The 21,031-nt window shown below is 37.7% G+C and overlaps 3 protein-coding genes and 1 long non-coding RNA gene across 5 annotated transcripts in view; 3 read left to right on the forward strand and 1 right to left on the reverse strand.

The window, feature by feature from the left end:
• The window catches only part of LOC112846902 (uncharacterized), a 34,172-nt gene extending 31,685 nt beyond the window's left edge, over positions 1-2,487 (reverse strand). The window contains exon 1 of the long non-coding RNA XR_003220112.1: positions 1,962-2,487. This is a non-coding gene — a long non-coding RNA (uncharacterized LOC112846902). The remainder of the gene's footprint in view (positions 1-1,961) is intronic.
• Positions 2,488-2,955: 468 nt separating this feature from the next.
• On the forward strand, positions 2,956-4,663 carry gpx1a (glutathione peroxidase 1a). The gene is given in 2 exon segments (NM_001279711.1): positions 2,956-3,236; positions 3,980-4,663. Coding segments are annotated over 2 exon segments (576 nt in total). The 5' UTR covers positions 2,956-3,011; the 3' UTR covers positions 4,331-4,663.
• An 829-nt stretch (positions 4,664-5,492) lies between these two features.
• On the forward strand, positions 5,493-7,230 carry brk1 (BRICK1 subunit of SCAR/WAVE actin nucleating complex). The gene is made up of 3 exons (XM_003448334.5): positions 5,493-5,763; positions 6,255-6,337; positions 6,436-7,230. Exons 1-3 carry the CDS (start codon positions 5,646-5,648, stop codon positions 6,460-6,462), a joined length of 228 nt encoding a protein of 75 aa, XP_003448382.1. The 5' UTR covers positions 5,493-5,645; the 3' UTR covers positions 6,463-7,230.
• An 831-nt stretch (positions 7,231-8,061) lies between these two features.
• On the forward strand, positions 8,062-18,370 carry rbm5 (RNA binding motif protein 5). 2 transcript variants are annotated; one of them, XM_005453527.3, is made up of 25 exons: positions 8,062-8,220; positions 8,473-8,520; positions 9,596-9,776; positions 9,870-10,028; positions 10,172-10,241; positions 10,661-10,734; positions 11,481-11,564; positions 11,836-11,896; positions 12,274-12,339; positions 12,445-12,605; positions 12,695-12,792; positions 13,294-13,381; positions 13,468-13,536; positions 13,741-13,807; positions 14,284-14,384; positions 14,494-14,650; positions 15,078-15,169; positions 15,309-15,494; positions 15,612-15,752; positions 15,843-15,926; positions 16,068-16,253; positions 16,345-16,419; positions 16,538-16,638; positions 16,757-16,886; positions 16,979-18,370. In XM_005453527.3, exons 2-25 carry the CDS (start codon positions 8,504-8,506, stop codon positions 17,102-17,104), a joined length of 2,574 nt encoding a protein of 857 aa, XP_005453584.1. In that variant the 5' UTR covers positions 8,062-8,220; positions 8,473-8,503; the 3' UTR covers positions 17,105-18,370. The 2 variants fall into 2 exon arrangements, with proteins under 2 accessions (XP_005453584.1, XP_019214767.1); XM_019359222.2 differs by having other exon boundaries at positions 14,515-14,650.
• Positions 18,371-21,031: the final 2,661 nt, after the last annotated feature.

Raw genomic sequence — 21,031 nt, forward strand, 5'->3', positions numbered from 1 at the left:
GGTGTGAATGTAAGCATGAGTAGTTTTCATTCTTTTTATGTGATGAACTGTTGACCCGCATTTCAAATATTAGTTCTCTCAGCCCTTTGTTTTGCACTAATGTTACCAGAACCTCCCAACTCCCAGCATTGTAGCAATGCAATAACTTCTGACTAACCATTTCAAGGTGCTATGCCTTGTTACACTGTTTTGGTAGAGCCCAGTACAAACACAGCTCAAGCTGGACTTGCTTGAAATGTGGGAACAAGATTTCGGAGACCCAAGAGAGGGTGCAGTATTAAGTATCATGAAAACAGATCCAGCAGAAATTATTTCCTGCTGTTTATAGGAGATTTGAGGAAAGATGAGTTCACAAAGGGATCAACTGGGAACATACACAGACATCTCACTAAGAGCCAAATGACTGATTGTGCTGTTAGAAGCACTTGAGTGACAATAAAGCAGATAGCTACAGCTTCAGTAACAGTGCTATAAGCTTAGCAGTCTGACCTTTGATTGAAGTTGGTTGTGCTGGCTCACAGAACATCTGATGTGGTGTGCACATTTAAAAAGGGGCTCCAGAAGGACATTAATCTGACATCAGTGATGACTTGGTAGGTTTAATGGATAGAGGGTTAGGTGGATGAATTGATGCATATTATTTTCTTTAGATCAAAATAAGAATAAATAATTACAATTACAGATAGAGCCAAATCACATTACTATCAAGCTAATGAAAGAATAAATTAGAATAATATCAATTTCCGCCATCCTATTTCCATTTTTCTTACAGGCAGCAACAGAAGGCTAAGATTCTTTGTTCTCGTCTCAGTGGTAAGGAAGTAAAAGGCCTACCAGGCCAAAGAGGTGGTGGTATTTAGACTCCTGGATGTGTCCAACAGATTGACAGGTTACATGATACAATGTATACCAGTGAAGTGAAGCTGGAAAGTTGATTTTAACACTGTATCTTCTTTTTAGGCTAAATAGGCCTTCTAAAGCACCTCATTTTATTGAAGACTCCCCGAAGTGTCAACTCCCTTCAGATAGACTAGAGCAACGATTTTGTCAGGATAAGCCAATGATGTTAGAGGATAATTTCATCACAACCACCCTGGAAAGGTGTTTTATTAACTGGTGGATGATTACAACAGGAGTGTATCCTACTAATTAAACTGCATTAGTTTCACTCCCTAGTGTTTTATTATAGTGTGCAATTCACACTGTAACAATACAAAATCAAACACAACACAAAATTAGAACCAGTTATTTATATGTGTATATACTGTTTTAATGATATACTAGGAAAAAGTTTTTTTCGAACATTACTTTTAGCTAATTAATTCAGTTTAGTGTTTTCATTTGTACTTTATTCATTGAACTTTTCCCTTGATGAATAGTAGAAATACTACATACCCTACATTTAGCTCTGTTTTCAGACTGTATCAAATCAGCTATCCAGTAATGCACTTGGATTACATTCCATGACATCTGAATCCACAAACCACACCACACCCTGACCAGATGTGCCATGACAATGCTCAAGGGAAAACACAAAAATCAGTCAGTCCCAAGAGTCTTCCAAAGCGTTGGGCGGCTAAAAAACACAGAATATCACTACAGGAGAAGTCCCTAACTTGACTGTGTTGTTGAAGTACACAATGCAGCTGGATTAATATGATAAATCTCATCATAAGTTGTCTACTTATACCTGGTGAAAAGTAGGGTATTCGTCGTCTAGTGCCATTTTAAGAGAATGGTAACATCGCCATCTAGCGGTCAACTGCACCGCCTTGTTTAGATGTTTTTTAAATATATACCTGCTTTTTAGGTTAATATATTTTAAATTATTAACAAAATAATAATAATAATAATTTAGACATTACAGAAAATAGTCTTTATATTATTGCTAACAGATATGGTATAGTAAAAAATAGTGTTTAGCAGATGTTTGACCTTTTATTTATTTAATTATTATTTACCTTAGTACTGTCAACATAAAACACTCCAAAAGTGGAAGCTGTGATCCAGTCCTTTTCGAATCCCAAAAAAGCTCCCGAAAGTGTCGACGAGGTCCTCGTATGAACCTGTAGGCGGGTGTAATCTTTCTTTCTTGTTGGCTGATGGCCAATTATCACAGTAACTTCTGAGCAGATTCCCGAATACAAGATGTAACGGATAGCAGGATATCAGGATACTGACCACACACACATTCATATAGTCTGACATGATTGTTTACCCACAGGGGGGAGCCGTTAGTAAACACAGTTATGGCTCTTATTTTTTAAAAAGCCACCATGTTTAACAGCATGGTTTGTGTGTTTTCCACTTCTCCAGTCATTAGTTCTCAAGTCATTTCACTAAGCAATAAATAAATTCACTTCCTGTGACTTCCTGGAAAGTACCATTCATGCACACAAAAAGGGGGGATTGTTGTAAACAAACTGTAAATCTCTTAAGACATACCGATGTGAAATACGTTTTGCTAATAGAGTTTCTGCAGTTTCGGCTGTGTAGGTTTGTGTACGTGTCCAATATCAAAATTGGCAGTGGTCATTTGATAAATATTTGCTAAGTAAAAACTTAACATTATGTCATTTTTTGACTTATTTTGATTGGAGATTTAGACGTCAGTGACTTCCTCAAGTGGTTAGAAACAATGATAATTACCATACTGAGTTACCACATTTGTTAAATTCTTGTGCTACTTTATCTTTATAGATTGGTATCTATAAAGAAATAAATAAAAAAAATAGAGAGAGATTCCGATAGCACGTGAAAATTAAATGCTTTAAGTCCTTCTACAAAACGATAATAAAACAATACTACTACTACTACTACTACTAATAATAATAATAATAATAATAATAATTTGCATTTGCACTGAGGGGTGTTACTAGATTAGGCTACATGTCCCGCCCTAAGAATAAAAGCGAGGGCTGGACTTGGAGCAAATTTGAAACGTGATAAGGAAAAGCCTTTTAATCCGAGTTCACGGTTTCAGAAGTCTAAATCATCTGGATTTTTTAACAATGGCTGGCCATTTGAAAAGGTTTTACGACCTGACAGCTAAGCTGTTGTCTGGAGAAACTCTCCGTTTCTCTGCACTAAAGGACAAAGTTGTACTTATTGAAAATGTGGCGTCTCTCTGAGGAACGACAACCAGGGACTACACTCAAATGAACGACCTTCATTCTCGCTACTCCGCCGAAGGTCTCGTTATTTTGGGTGTGCCCTGCAATCAGTTTGGACATCAGGTACAAAGCGTGTTTGTTTTTTACTTGAGAGAGAGAGTAATGTTTCTGAGGTGACCAAAACTCCGGACTAGCCAAATCCAGGCCTAGCTTCCTTATTCTTGACATGTGAGAAATATGGCCTATGAGCCGTATTTTAGTAACACAACAAGTTTAAAGACATGCATGTGTGTTATCAGTCTGAAATGAAACAGTTTTAACTTTAGGAATCTTTTAGTTAAAATAGAGTGGGCCGTAAGTGTTCAAATACATGTAAAGTGTCTTATTTAAAAAAGTAATATATTACATGAAGTGTCTTATTAAAAGTATTCTGACTGTTACTAAAATATTAGCAAATTATCAGTGTCAAAGCAACATTTTAGCCTGCATATTTATAATATTTATAAACTCCTGGTATGACAATGCTGTTAACAGTATTGATTTTTATATATAATACAGCGCATTAATTTCTAATATCCTAAATTTTCAAAGATGTTCTATGTCCAAATACCATATCTGTCGGATACATTTATCAGGTTCATAAGCACGATTATTTACTGCTAAAATGTCATGATCCAGAAAAATACAATACAAAGTGTAAATTAGGGAATAAATCTCAAATACAAATACACCTGCCTCTATACTGCACCTAAGTACTCTAGAGGAAATGTAGGTTACACTACAATTCCTCTTATTTAGCTTGTTTAATTAAAACCCCACATAAATGTCTACATCTATCTAACAGTGCTTGTGTTTTGGTGCAACAGGAGAACTGCAAGAACGATGAAATCCTAAGATCTCTGAAGTATGTCCGTCCAGGGAATGGCTTTGAACCAAAGTTCCAGCTCCTCGAGAAGGTGGATGTGAATGGAAAGGATGCCCACCCCTTGTTTGTCTATCTGAAGGAAAAACTTCCATTCCCCTGCGATGATGCCCTGGGTCTCATGAATGATCCAAAGTACATCATTTGGAGTCCAGTGTGTAGGAATGACGTATCCTGGAACTTTGAGAAGTTCCTGGTTGGTCCTGACGGGGAACCTTACAAGCGCTACAGCAGAAATTTCCTGACAAGTGACATCGAGGCAGATATTAAACAGCTTCTTAAGAGAATCAAATAAAATGTGCTGGGAAATGTTATGGGTGATTTAAAACATAACAGTTCAGAAAGATCAATCAGCACATACACATATTAGGATAATATGCCATGCTTTCAGATCTCAAATTCCAAAAATGTTATAGCAGGCCTGGGTTTGTTTGTGATATTTTAAATGGATTGTTCTACTGGATTGTTCAGCCTTTTAATTCAATGACGACACTCCTTTAAATGTTTTTGTGAGGAGGGGTTTCTGATAAAAATGTAAAAGTTTGACGACCATTGTGAATGTCTTTAATAAGATCGCAAATATTTTCACTTGCTTGACTTAAAAGGAGAAATAAATGTTATTATAATACTTGTGTTGTGCTCATTTCTTACTTGCAATGGTAATGGACAGGTAGCCGGTTTACATCAGGCAGGAGTCTTTGTGGACTGCGATGTTCATATGAGTGAGAGTAGAGAGCAGGTAGAGGTATGCGCTGGAGAGAAGAGGAATAAAAGTAGAAGCGAGACAGAATGAGATAAAAACAGGTGTAAGACTGAAGATGCAATGAGAGGTAGTGAAGGTGGATGAGTTTTAATACCTGGGTTCAACCATCCAAAACTATGGACAGTGCACAAGAGAGGTGAAGAAGAGATTGCAAGCAGGGTGGAGTGAGTAGAAATGAATGTCAGGGATGAATTGTGGCCAAAAAATAGCAACAAAAGTGAAAGGAAAGTTCTCACTACAAGACAGTATTGAGACCTAGTATAGTTGGGACACGGTGGAACCCCCAAAACAAAAGGAGGCTGAGCTGAAGGTGGCAGACTTGATGGTGCTAAGATTTTCACTGGGAGTGATGAGCTGGATTAGAAATAAGTACCATCATAGGAACAGCTCAGGTTCAGCAGTTTAGAGGAAAGGTTAGAGAAGCAACTCTGAGGTGCTATTGACATGTTCAGAGGACACATAGTGGATATATCAAACAAATGATGTTGAATATGAAACTGCCAGGCAGGAGGAAAAGATGAAATCCTCAGAGGAGCTTCACGGATGAGCCAAGGAGGACATGCAAAGGGTTGGTGTGACAGAGAAGGATGTTAGGGATAGAGTGAGATGGAAGCAGGTGACCCGCTGTGGCGACCCCTAAAGGTAGCAACCGAAAGAAAAATTGTGTTGTGCTCATTTCTATAAAATACACACAAACATCCTTCAGAAATGTATGTAGGAAACTTAGGAAATTTCGGTAAATAGAATCTTCATTGGGGGAAAAAGTGTTGTATAATATTTTCACATCGACGCAACACTTTCCGGTACTTCCTGGGTGAAACCAGAGGGATACTGCAAGTCGTCCAACATGGCTGGCCAGGAAGATCCAGTGCAAAGAGAGATTCACCAAGACTGGGCGAATCGAGAATACATAGAAGTAATTACGAGCAGCATCAAGAAGATCGCCGACTTTCTTAACTCGTTTGGTAAGCTTTTAACAAACTCACTGGGCAGATTTGTGTAGATCACTAGCTGAACTTAGCTAGTTCAGCCAGCTGTTAGCATTGATGTTGATGTTTTCAATGGCCACTCCCAGCTAGCAGTTAGCGCGGCTGTTAGCTGTCAGCTTGTTTTTGTTTTGGAGGAGGATTGTGACATTTTGAAGAGGAATCGGCTTACATTTTCCTCCAACTACCTGTCCTTTAAGAGTCAGTCGTTTTAATGAATTCATTAATATACCAGATTCGACAGACGATAGGAAAGCATTAGCAGGCTGCCGTAACCGCTAATGCTAGTGTTGTCGGCCAATATGTATGCGGATGTGCCCTTTAAACCTTTTTAACCCAAAGTGACGGTGTGCATCTTTGTTAAGCAGCTGTTGAAAAACTGATGAAAATGTCATGCTTCGTCGTGGTAACCTCTAAACGTTCTAGTTTTTTTTAATTTATTTTTTTATTTGTTTTTTATTCTCCATCAGACATGTCGTGTCGATCTCGTTTGGCCACACTCAACGAGAAGCTGACAGCGCTGGAGAGGAGGATTGAATACATTGAGGCAAGGGTAAGTTAACTGAATGTAAAGTGCCTTTATTTCTTTATTTGACTTTGTCTTTTTCTCAAGTAACCATACCCATTACATAAACATGTCTCTTATTGTAGGTGACAAAAGGAGAAACCCTGACCTAGAAGTGGCCATTGAAACTCATAACATCCCCAACCTACCTGCCATCCCTCGCCCTGAATTTTTGGACTAAGTGTGATGGACTCCACCCTCCTATTTTGGGACGATGTGGACCTTTTTTTTTTAAATATATTATATGGCTGGATTTTGTGTTATTTTATCTCATGACGCATTTGTACAGAAGATGTATGTCTGACTCGGCTACCATTGATTCAAGCATCATTATATTCTATTACAAAACAAAACTAAGCTCCATTAGTATTGGTTTAAAATAAGTCTGGAGCACAATTATGATTTATAAATTTTGTATCACTGCAGTTTGACCATCTGTGTTGTGTACAGTGTCACTTCCAAATGAAAGCTGTATCAAAAGAGGAACATTTGCCTGTGCCAAGATGAACAATTATTGTGTACTTACATTTAATAAGGGCCTCCTTGTACAGCAAAGTGTTTGGTGATGTTTCTGAATTTAACTACTGTAATAAATGACCTTAAATAACATTGTAGCTGAACTTAACTTTTTTTCACCAGTTATGTTGCTATGTTGAAGATGGGTCTAGTTATGACTATTTTGAGTAATCAGACAGACACACTCACAATGTTAATACAAACTTGTAGTGTATATAGACTAGAGCTTGACATGAAACAACATATTAAATGGGTCAGATTGCTATTGTATACAGGTTTTGGTACAGTTAGAAGAATTCATTGCAATGGCATTAATGTGTAACAAATGTTTTATGAATAATAAATCATACTTGCATAAAGAGTAATGTGCATTCTGGTTGAATTGAATTATTAATAGCGTATGGTAAAAATAAAAAGCGGGGTTATAGCATGACAGTAATTTAATTATGTGTCCAGCAGAACATTAACAGTTTTCAACTCCATGTAAAACCTGCAGGGAAATTCTAACAGCAGCGGGATTAAGCGCTTTCAGAACGCATCCATATACTGCTATTACGAAAATGTAACGAAAACAGCCAATGAAATGGCGGAAATCTGCGAGATGTGATCGTTTTGCCCTGGGTTTTCCCTCACAGGCAGCACTACGCTATATCCCTTTGCTGTTCGTCCAGGCTTTTCTACCCAACTGAGCACTCACCAAACCACCAAACGTTTTAAGAAAATAAAAGTAGCAACGCACATTTACTGTGAGAGGATACACAATTTATGGAGAAGACAAACTCCACAGAGAAGGACTTTAGAAACCCAGGACTTTCTTATTATGAGACAAGAGTTCTAACAACAGTGCCACCATGCTACTTCATCCTAGCTTGTATAGGTTAATTTATCTTATCCACCATTTTTCCACTCAAAAGTTTAAACCTTAATTAGCTACTACTTTAAAGTCTTCTTTGCCAATGATTTGTTAATTTTAAGAAAACGCAAAAAACTAACCATGCTCTATATTTAAATACCAATAAACTTCTATATACGCTTTGTTGCTGTTTTATGTTTTGTTTTGTTTGTTATGATAATTATAACAACATGTAACCCCAGTAAGTCTTAACAACTAACTACGGAAGCGTGAGAAAACAACCAGGTTGAGAGACAACTCCATGCCTGTAAGGCAAACTCGGGGCTGACTCTTACGTTACCCATAATGCACCGGGTGACACCGATGCATCTTGGGATAAAGAAGGTGCCATCGCAGATAAGTCTTTGGACGTGAGATGAATTTTCTTCTCCGCAATTTTTCTATTACCGTTTTGAAAAAATAATAGTGCGGGTGAAAAAAAAGCATCAAAAAGCTTACACTGGTAAGTTGCTTCACGTTCAGAGTTGAAACTAAATCTTTCGCGGTCTCTCGTTAGCGCCGTTGATTTTGGCTTGAGAGACGTCTGTTTGATAACGTCTAGCTCCATATAATGGAATGAAGAAAAAGGAGGGCTTTGGTTTTTGTTTCTCTCACGCTAAACGAGTTCACGCGACTACAAGGGGAATTGTTATGTGTAAACGAGTAAAACCACTACGTATATTTTTAACGGGTATTTTTTTTTTCTGTTTTCTAGAGGTCGTGTGAGTGCGGAAGCTGTAAGAAATATGGGGGCTGACAAAAGGTGAGTAGCAACATTAAATGCCAGTGCAGCTCGCCATGGTAGGTGTGGCTTATCATAGTGGGAACGGGAATCTTGTGTTTTTCCCGTCTCTGATACATGTTCCGAGTTTAGGCGATATGTTAAAACAAATAGTATTCAAAAGTTGTGTTTAAACTGAAATGGCAGACAAAAGTAGCGTTGATTTCTACCAGCATTTCCAGATATGTAAAACCTTACATTTAGTTTCTTTTTAAACCAAAAAATAAAGGAGACTAAATCTGTTTTCGATAATACTACAGGTAAAAAGTTTTATTGCCATCAAATTTTCTCGTAAAACGTGTTACGTAATCCGAATAAAAAGTTAGGACAATACAAGAATGTAAAAGTCATTATCTGCCAATGAGTGATTGCCAATGTTGTTTTTTTTGTTTTTGCTTTTTTGATATGAGTAACATTTTTGCCTGTTTTGGTGTATTGTACCTGCTGTTTTCTACATTGCAATCAATTAAGTCACTTTTAGCCACTTCAAAGTATCTTTAAAGAACCGATGTTGCATTTATTGCAATTTCTGGTTCCCTCTCAGCCAGACATATTTCTGTCAGAAGGTAGAAGCTACAATCTTCTTTCCTTTTTTAAAAACAAATACAGGTTAAAAGAAAAAAAAATGTCACAGAGATTGAAAATGTGACATTTTTCATGCACATGAATAAAGGATTTATAAATTTCACCTTGCCAAAAACTGCTTCAATCTGGTCACAATATTTTTTTTTTTCCAGTGCAAAAAAACATCATCATTCATGTTAGAGGTGTTTCAGATATGTTTGACAGACTATCGGCCAACAAGTCACTTACAGCAGTTTGAATTCCAGCAGTCTTTTTTTTTTTTTTTTTTTGGCATGACAGTGCTAAGATTAACTGAGAGACAATGCATTGTTCAAGGCTGGAGTCATGATAAAACTAAAATGGTAGCAAAGTCATTGAAATGTTATACATGTTGAACGCTAAGGTGTGCTAAGTTGGTTTGTTTATTGCAGTATTAGTTGTGCTCCTGTTTGACTTTTCTTTTTTTTCTTTTTTTAAATGGCCTTCTGAATAGGATTAGTCGAACAGAACGTAGCGGTAGATATGGTTCTGACCAGTGCCGTGATGAGTCTGAGTGGCGTGACAGACGTGAGCGAGACCAAGAACGTGGTGATCACAACATGCGCCGCTGGGGTGACGAGAGACGTGGTGATCGTTATGAAGGAGATCGCAGAGGATCACGAGAAAGCCCAGAGGTGTTTGTCTTAATAGCCCTTGGGTTTTAATACTGCATTTGAAAAAACAATTGTGCAATGACACTTAGCAGCTGTTGTTGTTTTGTGTTAAAGCAAAGGGAGAGGAAGCGTCGTAACAGTGATAGATCAGAAGATGGTTATCACTCAGATGGTGACTACCAAGAGCAGGACTACCGAAGGGAACCAGGGGACGAGAAGAAGAGCAAGACCATCATGCTGGGGGGTCTGTCTCCTCATGTCACTGAGGATGATGTAAGTATTCAGTTGCACTGGTCGTGTACACCCTTTGGTTCCTTTTCTTTGTTTTTATTGTGTAAGTACCTTTCTAAAGGTATTAATGAATGAATGAATGATTGAATTATGATGTTAAGCAGCCTCTGCATGTTGTTGTTTAGATTCGTTTTGCCATTGACCAACTTGAGGGACCCCAGCCAGTGGATGTCAGGCTGATGAAAAAGAGAACAGGTGAGAACCAGTCATGTGACGGACCCCGACCTTCCCCAAGTCTTTGACCATAGAGCTAATCTGCTTCCATTCAGACCCATTTTCCCATAGAAGTTAGGAGATGACTATATCAAAGTACTTGAAAGGTTGTAAGAATATTGATTCAAGGCTTATCTTGTACACTGTGGAGCCCTTTAAGGTAAGTAAGAGCAGCATTGATTGCTATGAGTAAGTCAGTTGGCAGACCCATGTTGTTGTTGAGTGTGGTTCAAACAGTGGTATTCTGCAGGATTACTTGCTATGGTAAAACTCCTAAGGAGTGGGCTATTGTGTACCAATCTGGCCCTGGGTCGGGAAGCAGTTTGTGGAAGAGTTTGAATAATATGCCCTTGGACTCTTAACTAACACGCCTCCCGTCTATATTTGAATGCTGTCTCTAGGTATAAGCCGTGGTTTCGCCTTCGTGGACTTTTATCACTTGCAAGATGCTACACGATGGATGGAGACCAATCAGGTTGCTTCACAATCGCCAAGTCTAGTTTTAATCTTGGGGATCTGGAAAAATAACCCAAAAGGCAACCAGAATGTATTGAATACGTAGTGTGGAAACTGTATAGAGGAAACAAAAAAACTGGAAAAAACAAACTGAATACAATAGAGCAAATATAGAGATGATTATATTATTGATTTACAATTTCATATTTTAATATATTTTTATAGTTAATTGTATTGGGCAATAGGCTTCAAGAAATTTTTCTGGTTTTGTTAAGTGATCTCTTTAATAAATCTGCATTTAAATTTGATGAACAGACCATCTTTGCCTTGCAGATCATGGCTATATTAGTTATTTTCAGATTTCAGTGTAACCCCATTCTTTTTTTTCTTTGCAAGCTTATCCCAAATACTGGGAATTGTTATTTTTATATTTTCTTAATCTTTTTAACAGAATTTTCTTCTGTTTTGTTTTTTGAGAAGCCCATACATTTTTTTTTTTTTTTTTCTTTGGAAAGCAGTCAGGAAAGTCTGTTAGGGTCACATTGTACACTTTGCTCCAGCTCAGCCTGGGCACTCGGGTCCCAAACACCAAAAGAACCCTCTTTACATCATGCTCACATACACGTCATGTGCCTGTCTGTAACTCAAAGGCTATCTGTTGGGGGTCCCTCTCCCCCGTCCCCTCTCCCTTCCAAAACTGCTTGCTCTTTTGATGAGACGAGTCCCCTCCATGAACACTTGGATCATTTTGTTCTCCTCTTTCAGAAACGTCTGACCATCCAAGGAAAAACCATAGACATGCACTACAGTCACCCCAGAAACAAGTATGAAGACTGGCTCTGCAGCACAGTAAGTTAATCTCTTGGTTTCATGGTCTCATTATCCAACATTTTCTTCTAAAGAACACCGCACACACTTGACATAGGCCTGTAAGCATCAAATTTTGCAATCCTGTCATCTTATTTTGTTGTACACCTACATTTGGATAAGTGGTAAAGGTTAGGTTGTGTCTTAGGTAAGTATGGTATGCAGTACCAATATAGTTGCCTGTTCTCTGAGGCAGCACTGTTCAGGGCTTTAGTAGGTGTATAATCAAAATGATGTGAACGGTTACTTGCAGTGTGGCCTGTACAATTTCCGGAGGAGGCTGAAGTGCTTCAGGTGTGGAGCAGCCAAAGCTGGTAAGTAGTTAAATCAACAAGAGGCCACTGACTGCAGACATCTGAGCAGCCCGAGTCCACAGGGCTGGGATGCAACACCAAGTTTGTTTTTGTAGCTGTGAGATGATGTGGATTTTTAAGGAATGTCACTCTGTCTAGTAAGGTGTATAAGTGCTAATTGGCCTGAATAATATAAAAAGCGTGAAACACAACAGACAGTGTAGTTCATGAAATGGGCACATAGTGTCAACACTATCTTTTAAAGAGTCTTTTTTTTTTTTTTTTTTTTATACCACTTTATACCTCCTTTTTTTTTCTTTTTTCTTTTTTTTTGCTGCAGTCTCTCACTTCTGGAGGTTGTGTTAATGCACTTCTTACTTCTGTCTTTCTCTCAACAGAAAGTGAAGCAACCAGTAACACTGGAGTTCCTGAAACTCAACCCAGCGGAGATTTCTATGGCGATAGTAAGAGCTTCTTCATTACTGAAGCAATTTCATTTGCTTAGTTTGGAAGCAAAACATCTCTATTTATAGTATACTTTCCCTAAATATCGTCTTTTGTCCCATCAGCAATCATCCTTAGAAATATTGCTCCTATGACCACAGTGGAAGCCATCATGACTGCCCTGGCACCATATGCCAATCTATCATCCAACAACATTCGTCTTATTAAGGACAAGCAAACGGGCCAGAACAGAGGCTTTGCCTTTGTGCAGCTGTCTTCACCTCTGGTAATTCTTTAATATGTACAGATGGAAAAAACTTTACCTTTGAAAAAAGTTTGGTATATAACTTAACATATTATCAATCATTTTAACAGGAAGCATCTCAGCTGCTAACAATCCTTCAAGGATTGCAGCCTCCCTTAAAACTAGATGGAAAAACAATTGGGGTGGATTATGCCAAGAGTGCTAGAAAGTAAGTAGTCCTCACTTTTTTTTCTTTTTTAAATGCAGGAATGGCCTCAGTATGGCTTTTTCTGGGCTGCTTTCTAAATAACTGGTGTCACTAAAGAAACGTTAGCCATAAAGGTCGACGTAGCAAATGCAACAAAGCCCCATCTGCTCGCTTAATTGTCGACATGATTTTGGTCTTACATATTCAAGTTTGCATTCCCTCGAGTTGTTTTAGCACACTCAAGACTGTCATAAAAAGATTTCAACACATTGCGAGTCTTTACTAGTGAGTTGAAAGTGATGATAAGAGGTCTAGTTTGTGCCACCACAAGTTCCTGTGGTTAAAAGCAGCTAGGCTGTGTGGTTTAACTCCATCTATGCTCTTAACCTTTTAAATGTTAGCCTTAGGCTAACCTTTTCCTGGTTAGCCTAGTGCATTCCTCAAGTTGCCTGTTTAAAGAAAGATTGAGCTTCACTCAGGTGGATATCATTTTTTTCCCTTTTTTTTTTTTTTTTTTTTTAGGGACCTTTTACTCCCTGATGGAAATCGTGTCAGTGCCTTCTCTGTGGCCAGCACAGCTATTGCTGCAGCCCAGTGGTCCTCAAGTCAGGTAGGTCTTTTTTCTGTCTACATCCTCTTAGTTATCACCTTCCCTTTTTGATATCACAGACTCGTAATTGGCATTTTCCTTTTCAGCCACAGCAGAGTTCAGAGGGAATGTCAGAGTACAGCTACCTACAGGAAGGTTATACTCCCATGTCCCAGGTTAGTAAGAAGAAAATTATGGTTACATTACCAAGAACAAGAAGGTCATTTCCAACTTCTCAGTTTTCTTCAGTGAGATACAGCTCTGTATCATCATTCAGTGGCAGCTGTGTAACTCTACAGCCATTCAGAGAAAACATGTGGGTGTATCTATTATAATGACATTATAAATGAACAAACACTTTTCTTTTTTTTTTAATACAGGATTACCAGACATACTACCAGCAAGGCGCAGCAATCAGTACCTCTCAGGGAAATGGAATTCTAGGAGGTAAAGAACTTCTAAACTCGTTTTAAAATATTGGTTCAGTAGCTAATTGTTCACTATATCATTTTAACATTGGAAAATTAGTGTCTCCAATTTTTTCTTTATGTGATTGTGATTAGACAAGACTACAAGCTGTTCTAACATTTGTTTACACTGAATTTATAGTTTTAAGAGCTTCAGTTAAGCTGATATGTTTAATGTGGTTGTTTCCATCATTTTTGTCTGTATTCTAATAGGCATTTTGACGTTAACAGGTAGTTAAGATTTTAAATGCATGCACAGTGGCTGCTTTACAAGCCACTGTGACCCTTTGCTCAGCTTTATGTGTGTGCATCCTCAGAGAAGCGCAACAAATGCTAAGTTACTGCTTCTAGAAAAAATGCTCAGATTTTCTGTGAACTTTGAAAAATATAATATTTGGACTTTGTTTGCATGATGATCTTGAGTTTTGTTTCATTTTTTTGTTTTTGAACTTATAGCTGCCCCGGGTGTAAAGATTGTTCCAACTGCAGTTGGAGTTGTGATATCACAGAACGCACAAGTCTACCAACCCCATATAATTGCACAGCCTGCTGTGCAGGTAATATACACGGTTGATAATTCTGTAATAAGATAAATGTATAATACTGTGTGAATTACTGATTCAACAATCTCCAAATAATCTTAAATAAACTGTTTATTGATTGTAGGCATTGCCACTTGCCCAACAGTTGGAGGCAAAACCCCAGGCTGGACACATTTCAGGAATTGAAGCTGCTTCTTTGCCAGCTGCTGCTTTAGCAGCTGCCACTGTTACCACTGCGGGGACATTAACAGCCTCTGAACAGGCAGCGGACACCAACATTGGTATGAGCACATAAGATCCCTTTAAACCAACGTTGCTGAACTGTGACGTGCATAGTAACATGACAGTTTTCCCAAGGTCACTGTCATGTGTGTTGAAGTGTTTCTATGGATAGAACCTGGATAGAACATCAGTCTCCAGCCTGTAGTTTAAAAGGACTGTGTTAATCTGTTATTCCTTTGATGGACCTAACCAAATGTGCGTGGCATGATATCCGAGATTGTTTAATGTTGTACATAATTGGTAATACTTAGTTCTTTAAAGCTTTTCATTTTATTAATTGTGTGTTAGTTAACAGGCTTCAGTCAAGCTTGGTAGAAATAAAGGATGAAAATCTGGAATGCGTCTTTATTTCTATCCCTGTCTTTTCTAATTTGCCAAGAAAGATTTTTACCACCATTGTTAATGCTGTTGTTTGCTAATTCACAGCTCTTCCTGATACATCCACCTATCAATATGATGAGTCTTCTGGCTACTATTACGATCCTCAGACTGGCCTCTACTATGACCCAAATACACATGTAAGTAGTGCACATCAACCTTGTGTGAGTTGCATGTTTTTCTGTCTTATCTGTGCATTTTATAGTGTGTAATTGATCGTTTTTCATTTTTATTTATTTTTAATTTTTTTAACATGCAAATTGCTGTTTCTCCTTTCAGTATTACTACAATTCTCAGACTCAGCAGTTTCTTTACTGGGACAGTGAGAAGCAGACATATGTACCTGCCAGCACAGGCACTGGACAAAATGATGGCAAAACAGGTGGTTCTGCAGCAACAGGCACCAAAGAATTGAAAGAGGGCAAGGAGAAAAAAGAGAAGCCCAAAAGCAAGACAGCTCAGCAGGTGTGTTCAAAGTCCTGCATTAACATTTTTATTATGCCTGAAACAACTTTTGCACACTTTCACTTCACTTATTTCTTTGTGCACTTTACTATATTTTAAAAATCTGCTTTCCTACAGATTGCTAAGGACATGGAACGGTGGGCTAAAAGTCTCAACAAGCAAAAGGAAAACTTCAAAAGTAGCTTTCAGCCTATTAGTCAAGAAGAAAGAAAGGAGGCAGCAGCTGCTGATGCTGGATACACATTGTTTGAAAAGAAGGTATCTCATTAGGCTTCGATACGTAACAAAGTTCTGGGACTGCATGTGTAAAGCTTCTATGTCTTTAATGGATACACTTCCCTTTTCCAGGGGGCAAGTCTAGACAGACTCATCCCAGAGATGCTAAGGGCCCCTGAAGAAGAGCCACCAACCACCTCAGTCACCTCTTCAAAGGTGAGTATTTTCTGCATCTCTCATTTTAGTTGGCTATGCTTCTGTATGATGATGATAATGTCAGATTTTGCATGCATTCAAAAGTCTGTTACCCTTAGTAAAAGGCTAATATTTATGTATGTTTATCCTTGGTGTGGTTAGTGTGGCCTTGTGGCTGCCTACAGTGGAGACAGTGACCCTGAGGAGGGAGGAGCAGAACCTGATGGTGGTGATATAAGCCAGGACAAGCTGACAGACTGGAAAAAATTAGCATGCTTACTGTGTAGGAGACAGTTTCCCAATAAAGAGAGTCTAATCCGACATCAGCAACTCTCAGACCTTCACAAGGTAACATCACATGTATCATCTTCAGAACTAACAATGAAACTTATTCAAAAAGAAAGGGAGAGAGCTCATTATTCCGTTGGTCTTGTCATAGAAAAACCTGGAAGTTCTTCGCAGATCCAAAATGAGTGAAGCAGAGCTGGAAGAGCTGGAGAGAAAAGAGACTGAGGTGCAGCTCAATATAGAATCACCCACTTACTTCTGAGTCATTCTTTTGTTTTTCAGTGTGAATGTGAAAACATTGTTTTTGTACATTATAGTGTGTTTATTTGTTTCTTTTTCTATAGATGAAATATAGGGACAGGGCAGCCGAGAGAAGAGAAAAATATGGCATCCCTGAACCGCCTGCACCTAAAAAGAAGAAATTTAACCAACCAGCGCCAGCCATGTAAGCAGTCATTTTTGTTTATTTTACGGATTTGTGTGAAATCTCGTTCATCTAGTGAGTTCAGTCTATTTTATCATTAAACTTGGCTTTATTTGATATTCTGCTCTTTTATGTACAGTAACTATGAACAGCCCACTAAAGATGGCCTCAACAGTGACAATATTGGGAACAAGATGTTGCAGGCAATGGGCTGGAAGGAGGGGAAAGGTCTTGGTCGCAACCAGCAGGGCATCACAGCACCAATTGAGGTATTTGTAACAGTTGTGGTGTCATAGTTCATCAGGCTCTGTAACTATATACAGATCTAGAAAGTACTCAACTCTGTGGATTTCCTCCTCAGGCTCAGTTGAGAACGAAGGGAGCTGGACTCGGCACTAAAGGAACCAACTACACCCTCTCTCCTTCAGACACCTACAAAGATGCAGTCCGCAAAGCCATGTTTGCTCGCTTCACTGAGCTGGAGTGAGTCATTAGTCTGAAGCTAAAGTGACTTCTTGAAATGGCCTGCCAATGATCTGCTTCTTTTTGGTGTGGAGCTCCACTGTGTCTGTGTCACGAGAAGCAAAAGAGACGTTCCTAACGGTATCAGTTCAGTCTGTGATCCATAAAAGCTATACCTCTTACTGTAAGCCAGTCAGTGAAGAAAAAAATCTGTTGTAGGAATAATGACATAGTTAATATAATTTATAAATTGTACATATGCACAGTGAATTTACGTTGCTGGTTTTCAGATTTCTTTTATATTCATTCAATGTTATGGCAACTTTTTCTTTAGTCTGAGCATGTTTAAATGATTGTACAGTTTATACAAAATCTGGTTTATTTGTACAGAAATAAACTTGTGGCGTTATTTTTCTCTGGTCTTCATTATGTTTGATAACATACGGCAGCTTTTCTTAATGTAAATTCTGAGTGTTTTCAGCAGTTAAATTCAGAAATACTGCAGTGGGGTCTATATGTGCACCACTAATTCCAGAATCTCACTGCCAATAAAATCAGCTGAATATGCAGTGGGAGCACTTAGCTGTAGAGAAGGCACATTTTCACATGTAGAGAAAAACTTTAGATGACAAAAGCTGCTCGTTTGTCTGATTTTGGTGCTAAATTAAGAATTGCAATCTGAGCAGTGGCTTCCTGTGAAACTTGCAGCTGTTCTCTGTAGTGTGGAATTGTGGAAATTACAGTAACTGGCCTGTGACGGCAAAAATCAGAAATTACATTTTTCCTTCTTTTGTAGAGGCTTTTTTTTTTTTTTTTTTTTTTTTTATTCCAAATCATTATTTTGTCAGGGGAAAACTACTGATGTGACAACAGTTCAACCACATGAATTAAATGCGATTGTATTTGCACACAAACCAATACTGATACAATACCACCTTACTCTGGATATACCCATGGTTCCCTAAAAATGCCACAAGGCTCCTAATGCTTTGTGTTATTTCACTGTTTCATAATCCTTGATATACCTGGGAAGCTTCATTTTTGTCTCATTTGAAGAATTTTTCCTGGTTGTCAAAACTGAAATTCAGTGTTCCTTTTTGTTTGGACAATATGAAATAAAATTCTCCAAGTCAAATATAGTAAAATAAAGAATCATTTTTCAGTCTGTGTTGATGTATGGTATGCTGTCTCTACTGGCTGTTTTGACACACTTATTGTCCCTTTTTAATTGTTTATTATATAATAAATCCATTGTAGTCTTGTTACATGTAAATAAAACTTTGACAAAACACTTTATTGATATTTATTATCAAATTGTTTTTTATAAACAGTTGATTGTCAGTTGTAATTCCACCTGATCCACTGAACCTCCTGTGTCATTGTTCATTACTTTGTACTGGAGATTTGACATATTATTAGATGGTTAAAGGACCACCAGGCTCTGAAAAACAATAATTGGTGATTGCCAGGTTTTTGATGGGTGACCACTGCTGCACTGTGGTGATATTTTGTACGCAGGCAAAAGAAGTCCAATGTCCAAACCTTGAAAGTTGCGTTTTGTGGTTTATTTATCCAGTTTGGCAAAGAATAAACAAAGATAGAAAATTGTCCTGCAGTTCTTCCTGGCTGATTTACAAAGGCAAACAACAAAAACAAAACACAAAATTATGCAATCATTAACCTGCAAATAAACCTTGTGAATAACCGAAAAATATAAAGTAAACCAAGAACAAATTTAAAAATAAAAAAGAATAAATAGCTCCAACGCATCTTAAAACAGAAAAAAACTTAAAAGTGATATTAATTCTTCACATAAAGAGTTGGTCATGTTCATGCAAGCAGTTCGTATGAAACACGATATATCTCTCAGATTGTTTCATGACTCTCATCATCTTTCATCCTTTGATTTTTTCACTCCTTAGGAAGACATGTCCTGAACCTCAAACTCACTTCTTTTAGATACATATGTTACAAGACAGACTACAAATTGATTACATATATTACCTTTGTTCTGTGCTATGTAAAGTCTTTCACCACTTCCTAAAGCCACGCCTAGAAAACCAGCTGGGAAATACTAGAAGAAATCAAGCGCAGGACATACGTCAGCAAGAATGTAGTGCTGTTTTCTTTAGCTCCTCTTATGTAATACCATTATGTTCCAGTCACAGAGCTAGTAGTCTCTTTTTTACATTTTTGATGACCCTTTTAAAACAAACAACCAGCACATGATTTTTTTAATGAAACTGAAAACTCAACAGACTTGAAAAATATTGTAGAAATTGAGTGGAGATATGTACTTTGCATGTTTTTGTATTGATAAGAAGAGCGCTTAAATACTTTTAAAGAGATACCTATCTCTGTGGGACAATAATTATAGAAATACGCGAGAGACACAAAGTGCTGCTTTTCTGTTTGTCTTTTTAGTCAACTACAAGTTGTTTAGCTAAAAATGTAACCAGTTGTTCCAGCTGATCAGTCATGTTGAAAAGTTTTGTGCTTTTCATGTAAACATTACTTTAAGCAGATTATCTGAAGCAAGCATCAGATCAAGATATGTCACCTTTCCTCTCCTAAGCACAACCACAATGAATGAGTGATCTGTTATCCAGCTTGTGCTAAAAAAAGAAGGTATTGTCTAATTAAGTTGTATGTGAAAAAGCTTGGCAGTGATTCTCTGGGCAAAGAGAATCAGCGCTAAATCTGCAGCATTACTTCCGTGCCTTGAACTATTGCTTTGCTCCATATTTAGCACGTCTAGTGTGATGGATGAAGGCAGCTGTTTTCAGGAAAAGGCTCTAAAACCTCACTAAGCACCAAACTGCAATGTTAGCACCTATCTGCTGAACAAATGTGAAGCGTTTTGAACCAGAATAGCTATAAGCACATAGCAAATAAGAAGAAAAAGCCAAGCTAAAATCTCTTAGTAACATGTTGAGCGTTCATGTGCTGATTCTCTACTCTACATGTGGTTAAGCAGTAAGATAAATATGACAAATAGGTCATGTGATCCCACTTATTAAAAGATGAAAACTTGGCATCACTCAAAAATATGCATCTTACACCATTCAGTGCTAGATACTGGTGATCTTAGAGTGGGTTATTGTTTCAGTCACTCCAATACATGCTCAGTCATCTTGAAAAGTCAGGGGAATTGTGTGTATAAATATCACGATCTGTTATTGTTGTGTTTTGAGGCTCCTCTGAGCTGTTCTGCATTTAACATTTACTTACTGTTTGGGCCAAATTTGACCTATTTTGAGATGTGATTACAGTAAAAAAAAAACAACCCCTGTATAATATCCTTATAGATGGTAGTTATGGTGATGTTTTTATAAAAACAGCAGTGAGGAGTAATGATTGTAATGGTTATATGGTTGTATAGTAAATCCCAGCGTTTTCTGAACGTTATCGCCATTTTACTTTCTAAAATATATTTGGACCCTTATAGCTGTTGTGTTTTCATGTCTTAAACAAAGCAAAATAAGGTTTCCCTGCTCTCTGAAACATCCATTAAGAATTAATCATCTATTTATTGGCTTTATACATTCTAAACAGATCTGTAGTTCAGATTTTGATATTATAAAGACATTATTGGCTTTGGTCAAAACTGACCAGGACCCTACAGTGAAGGCAAAGACATGTGTAAAGGTTAAGAATGTGTTTATGGAGGTGTAAATGAGCATTAATCTGTTAATTAGCGTCTCTCATATCTTCCTTCAATCAGCATGACCTCTAGAGGACGCTAAAGTGACATTTAATTTAAGTTGTCTTTTGCTTAAAATCATTTAATGTCGTGGCAACAGTGTAAAACTACATGATTCATTTCTGCAGTATAACCATGCTTTTATGATATACTTGTAAGCTATGTAATAGCCAGTTATTTGATCTAATCTGGGTTGCAACTCTTGTTTATTTTATGTATTAATATTTTATCTACATCTACAGTATTTTT

Source organism: Oreochromis niloticus, linkage group LG5 (assembly GCF_001858045.2).
Source record: "Oreochromis niloticus isolate F11D_XX linkage group LG5, O_niloticus_UMD_NMBU, whole genome shotgun sequence".
Classification (NCBI taxonomy): domain Eukaryota; kingdom Metazoa; phylum Chordata; class Actinopteri; order Cichliformes; family Cichlidae; genus Oreochromis; species Oreochromis niloticus.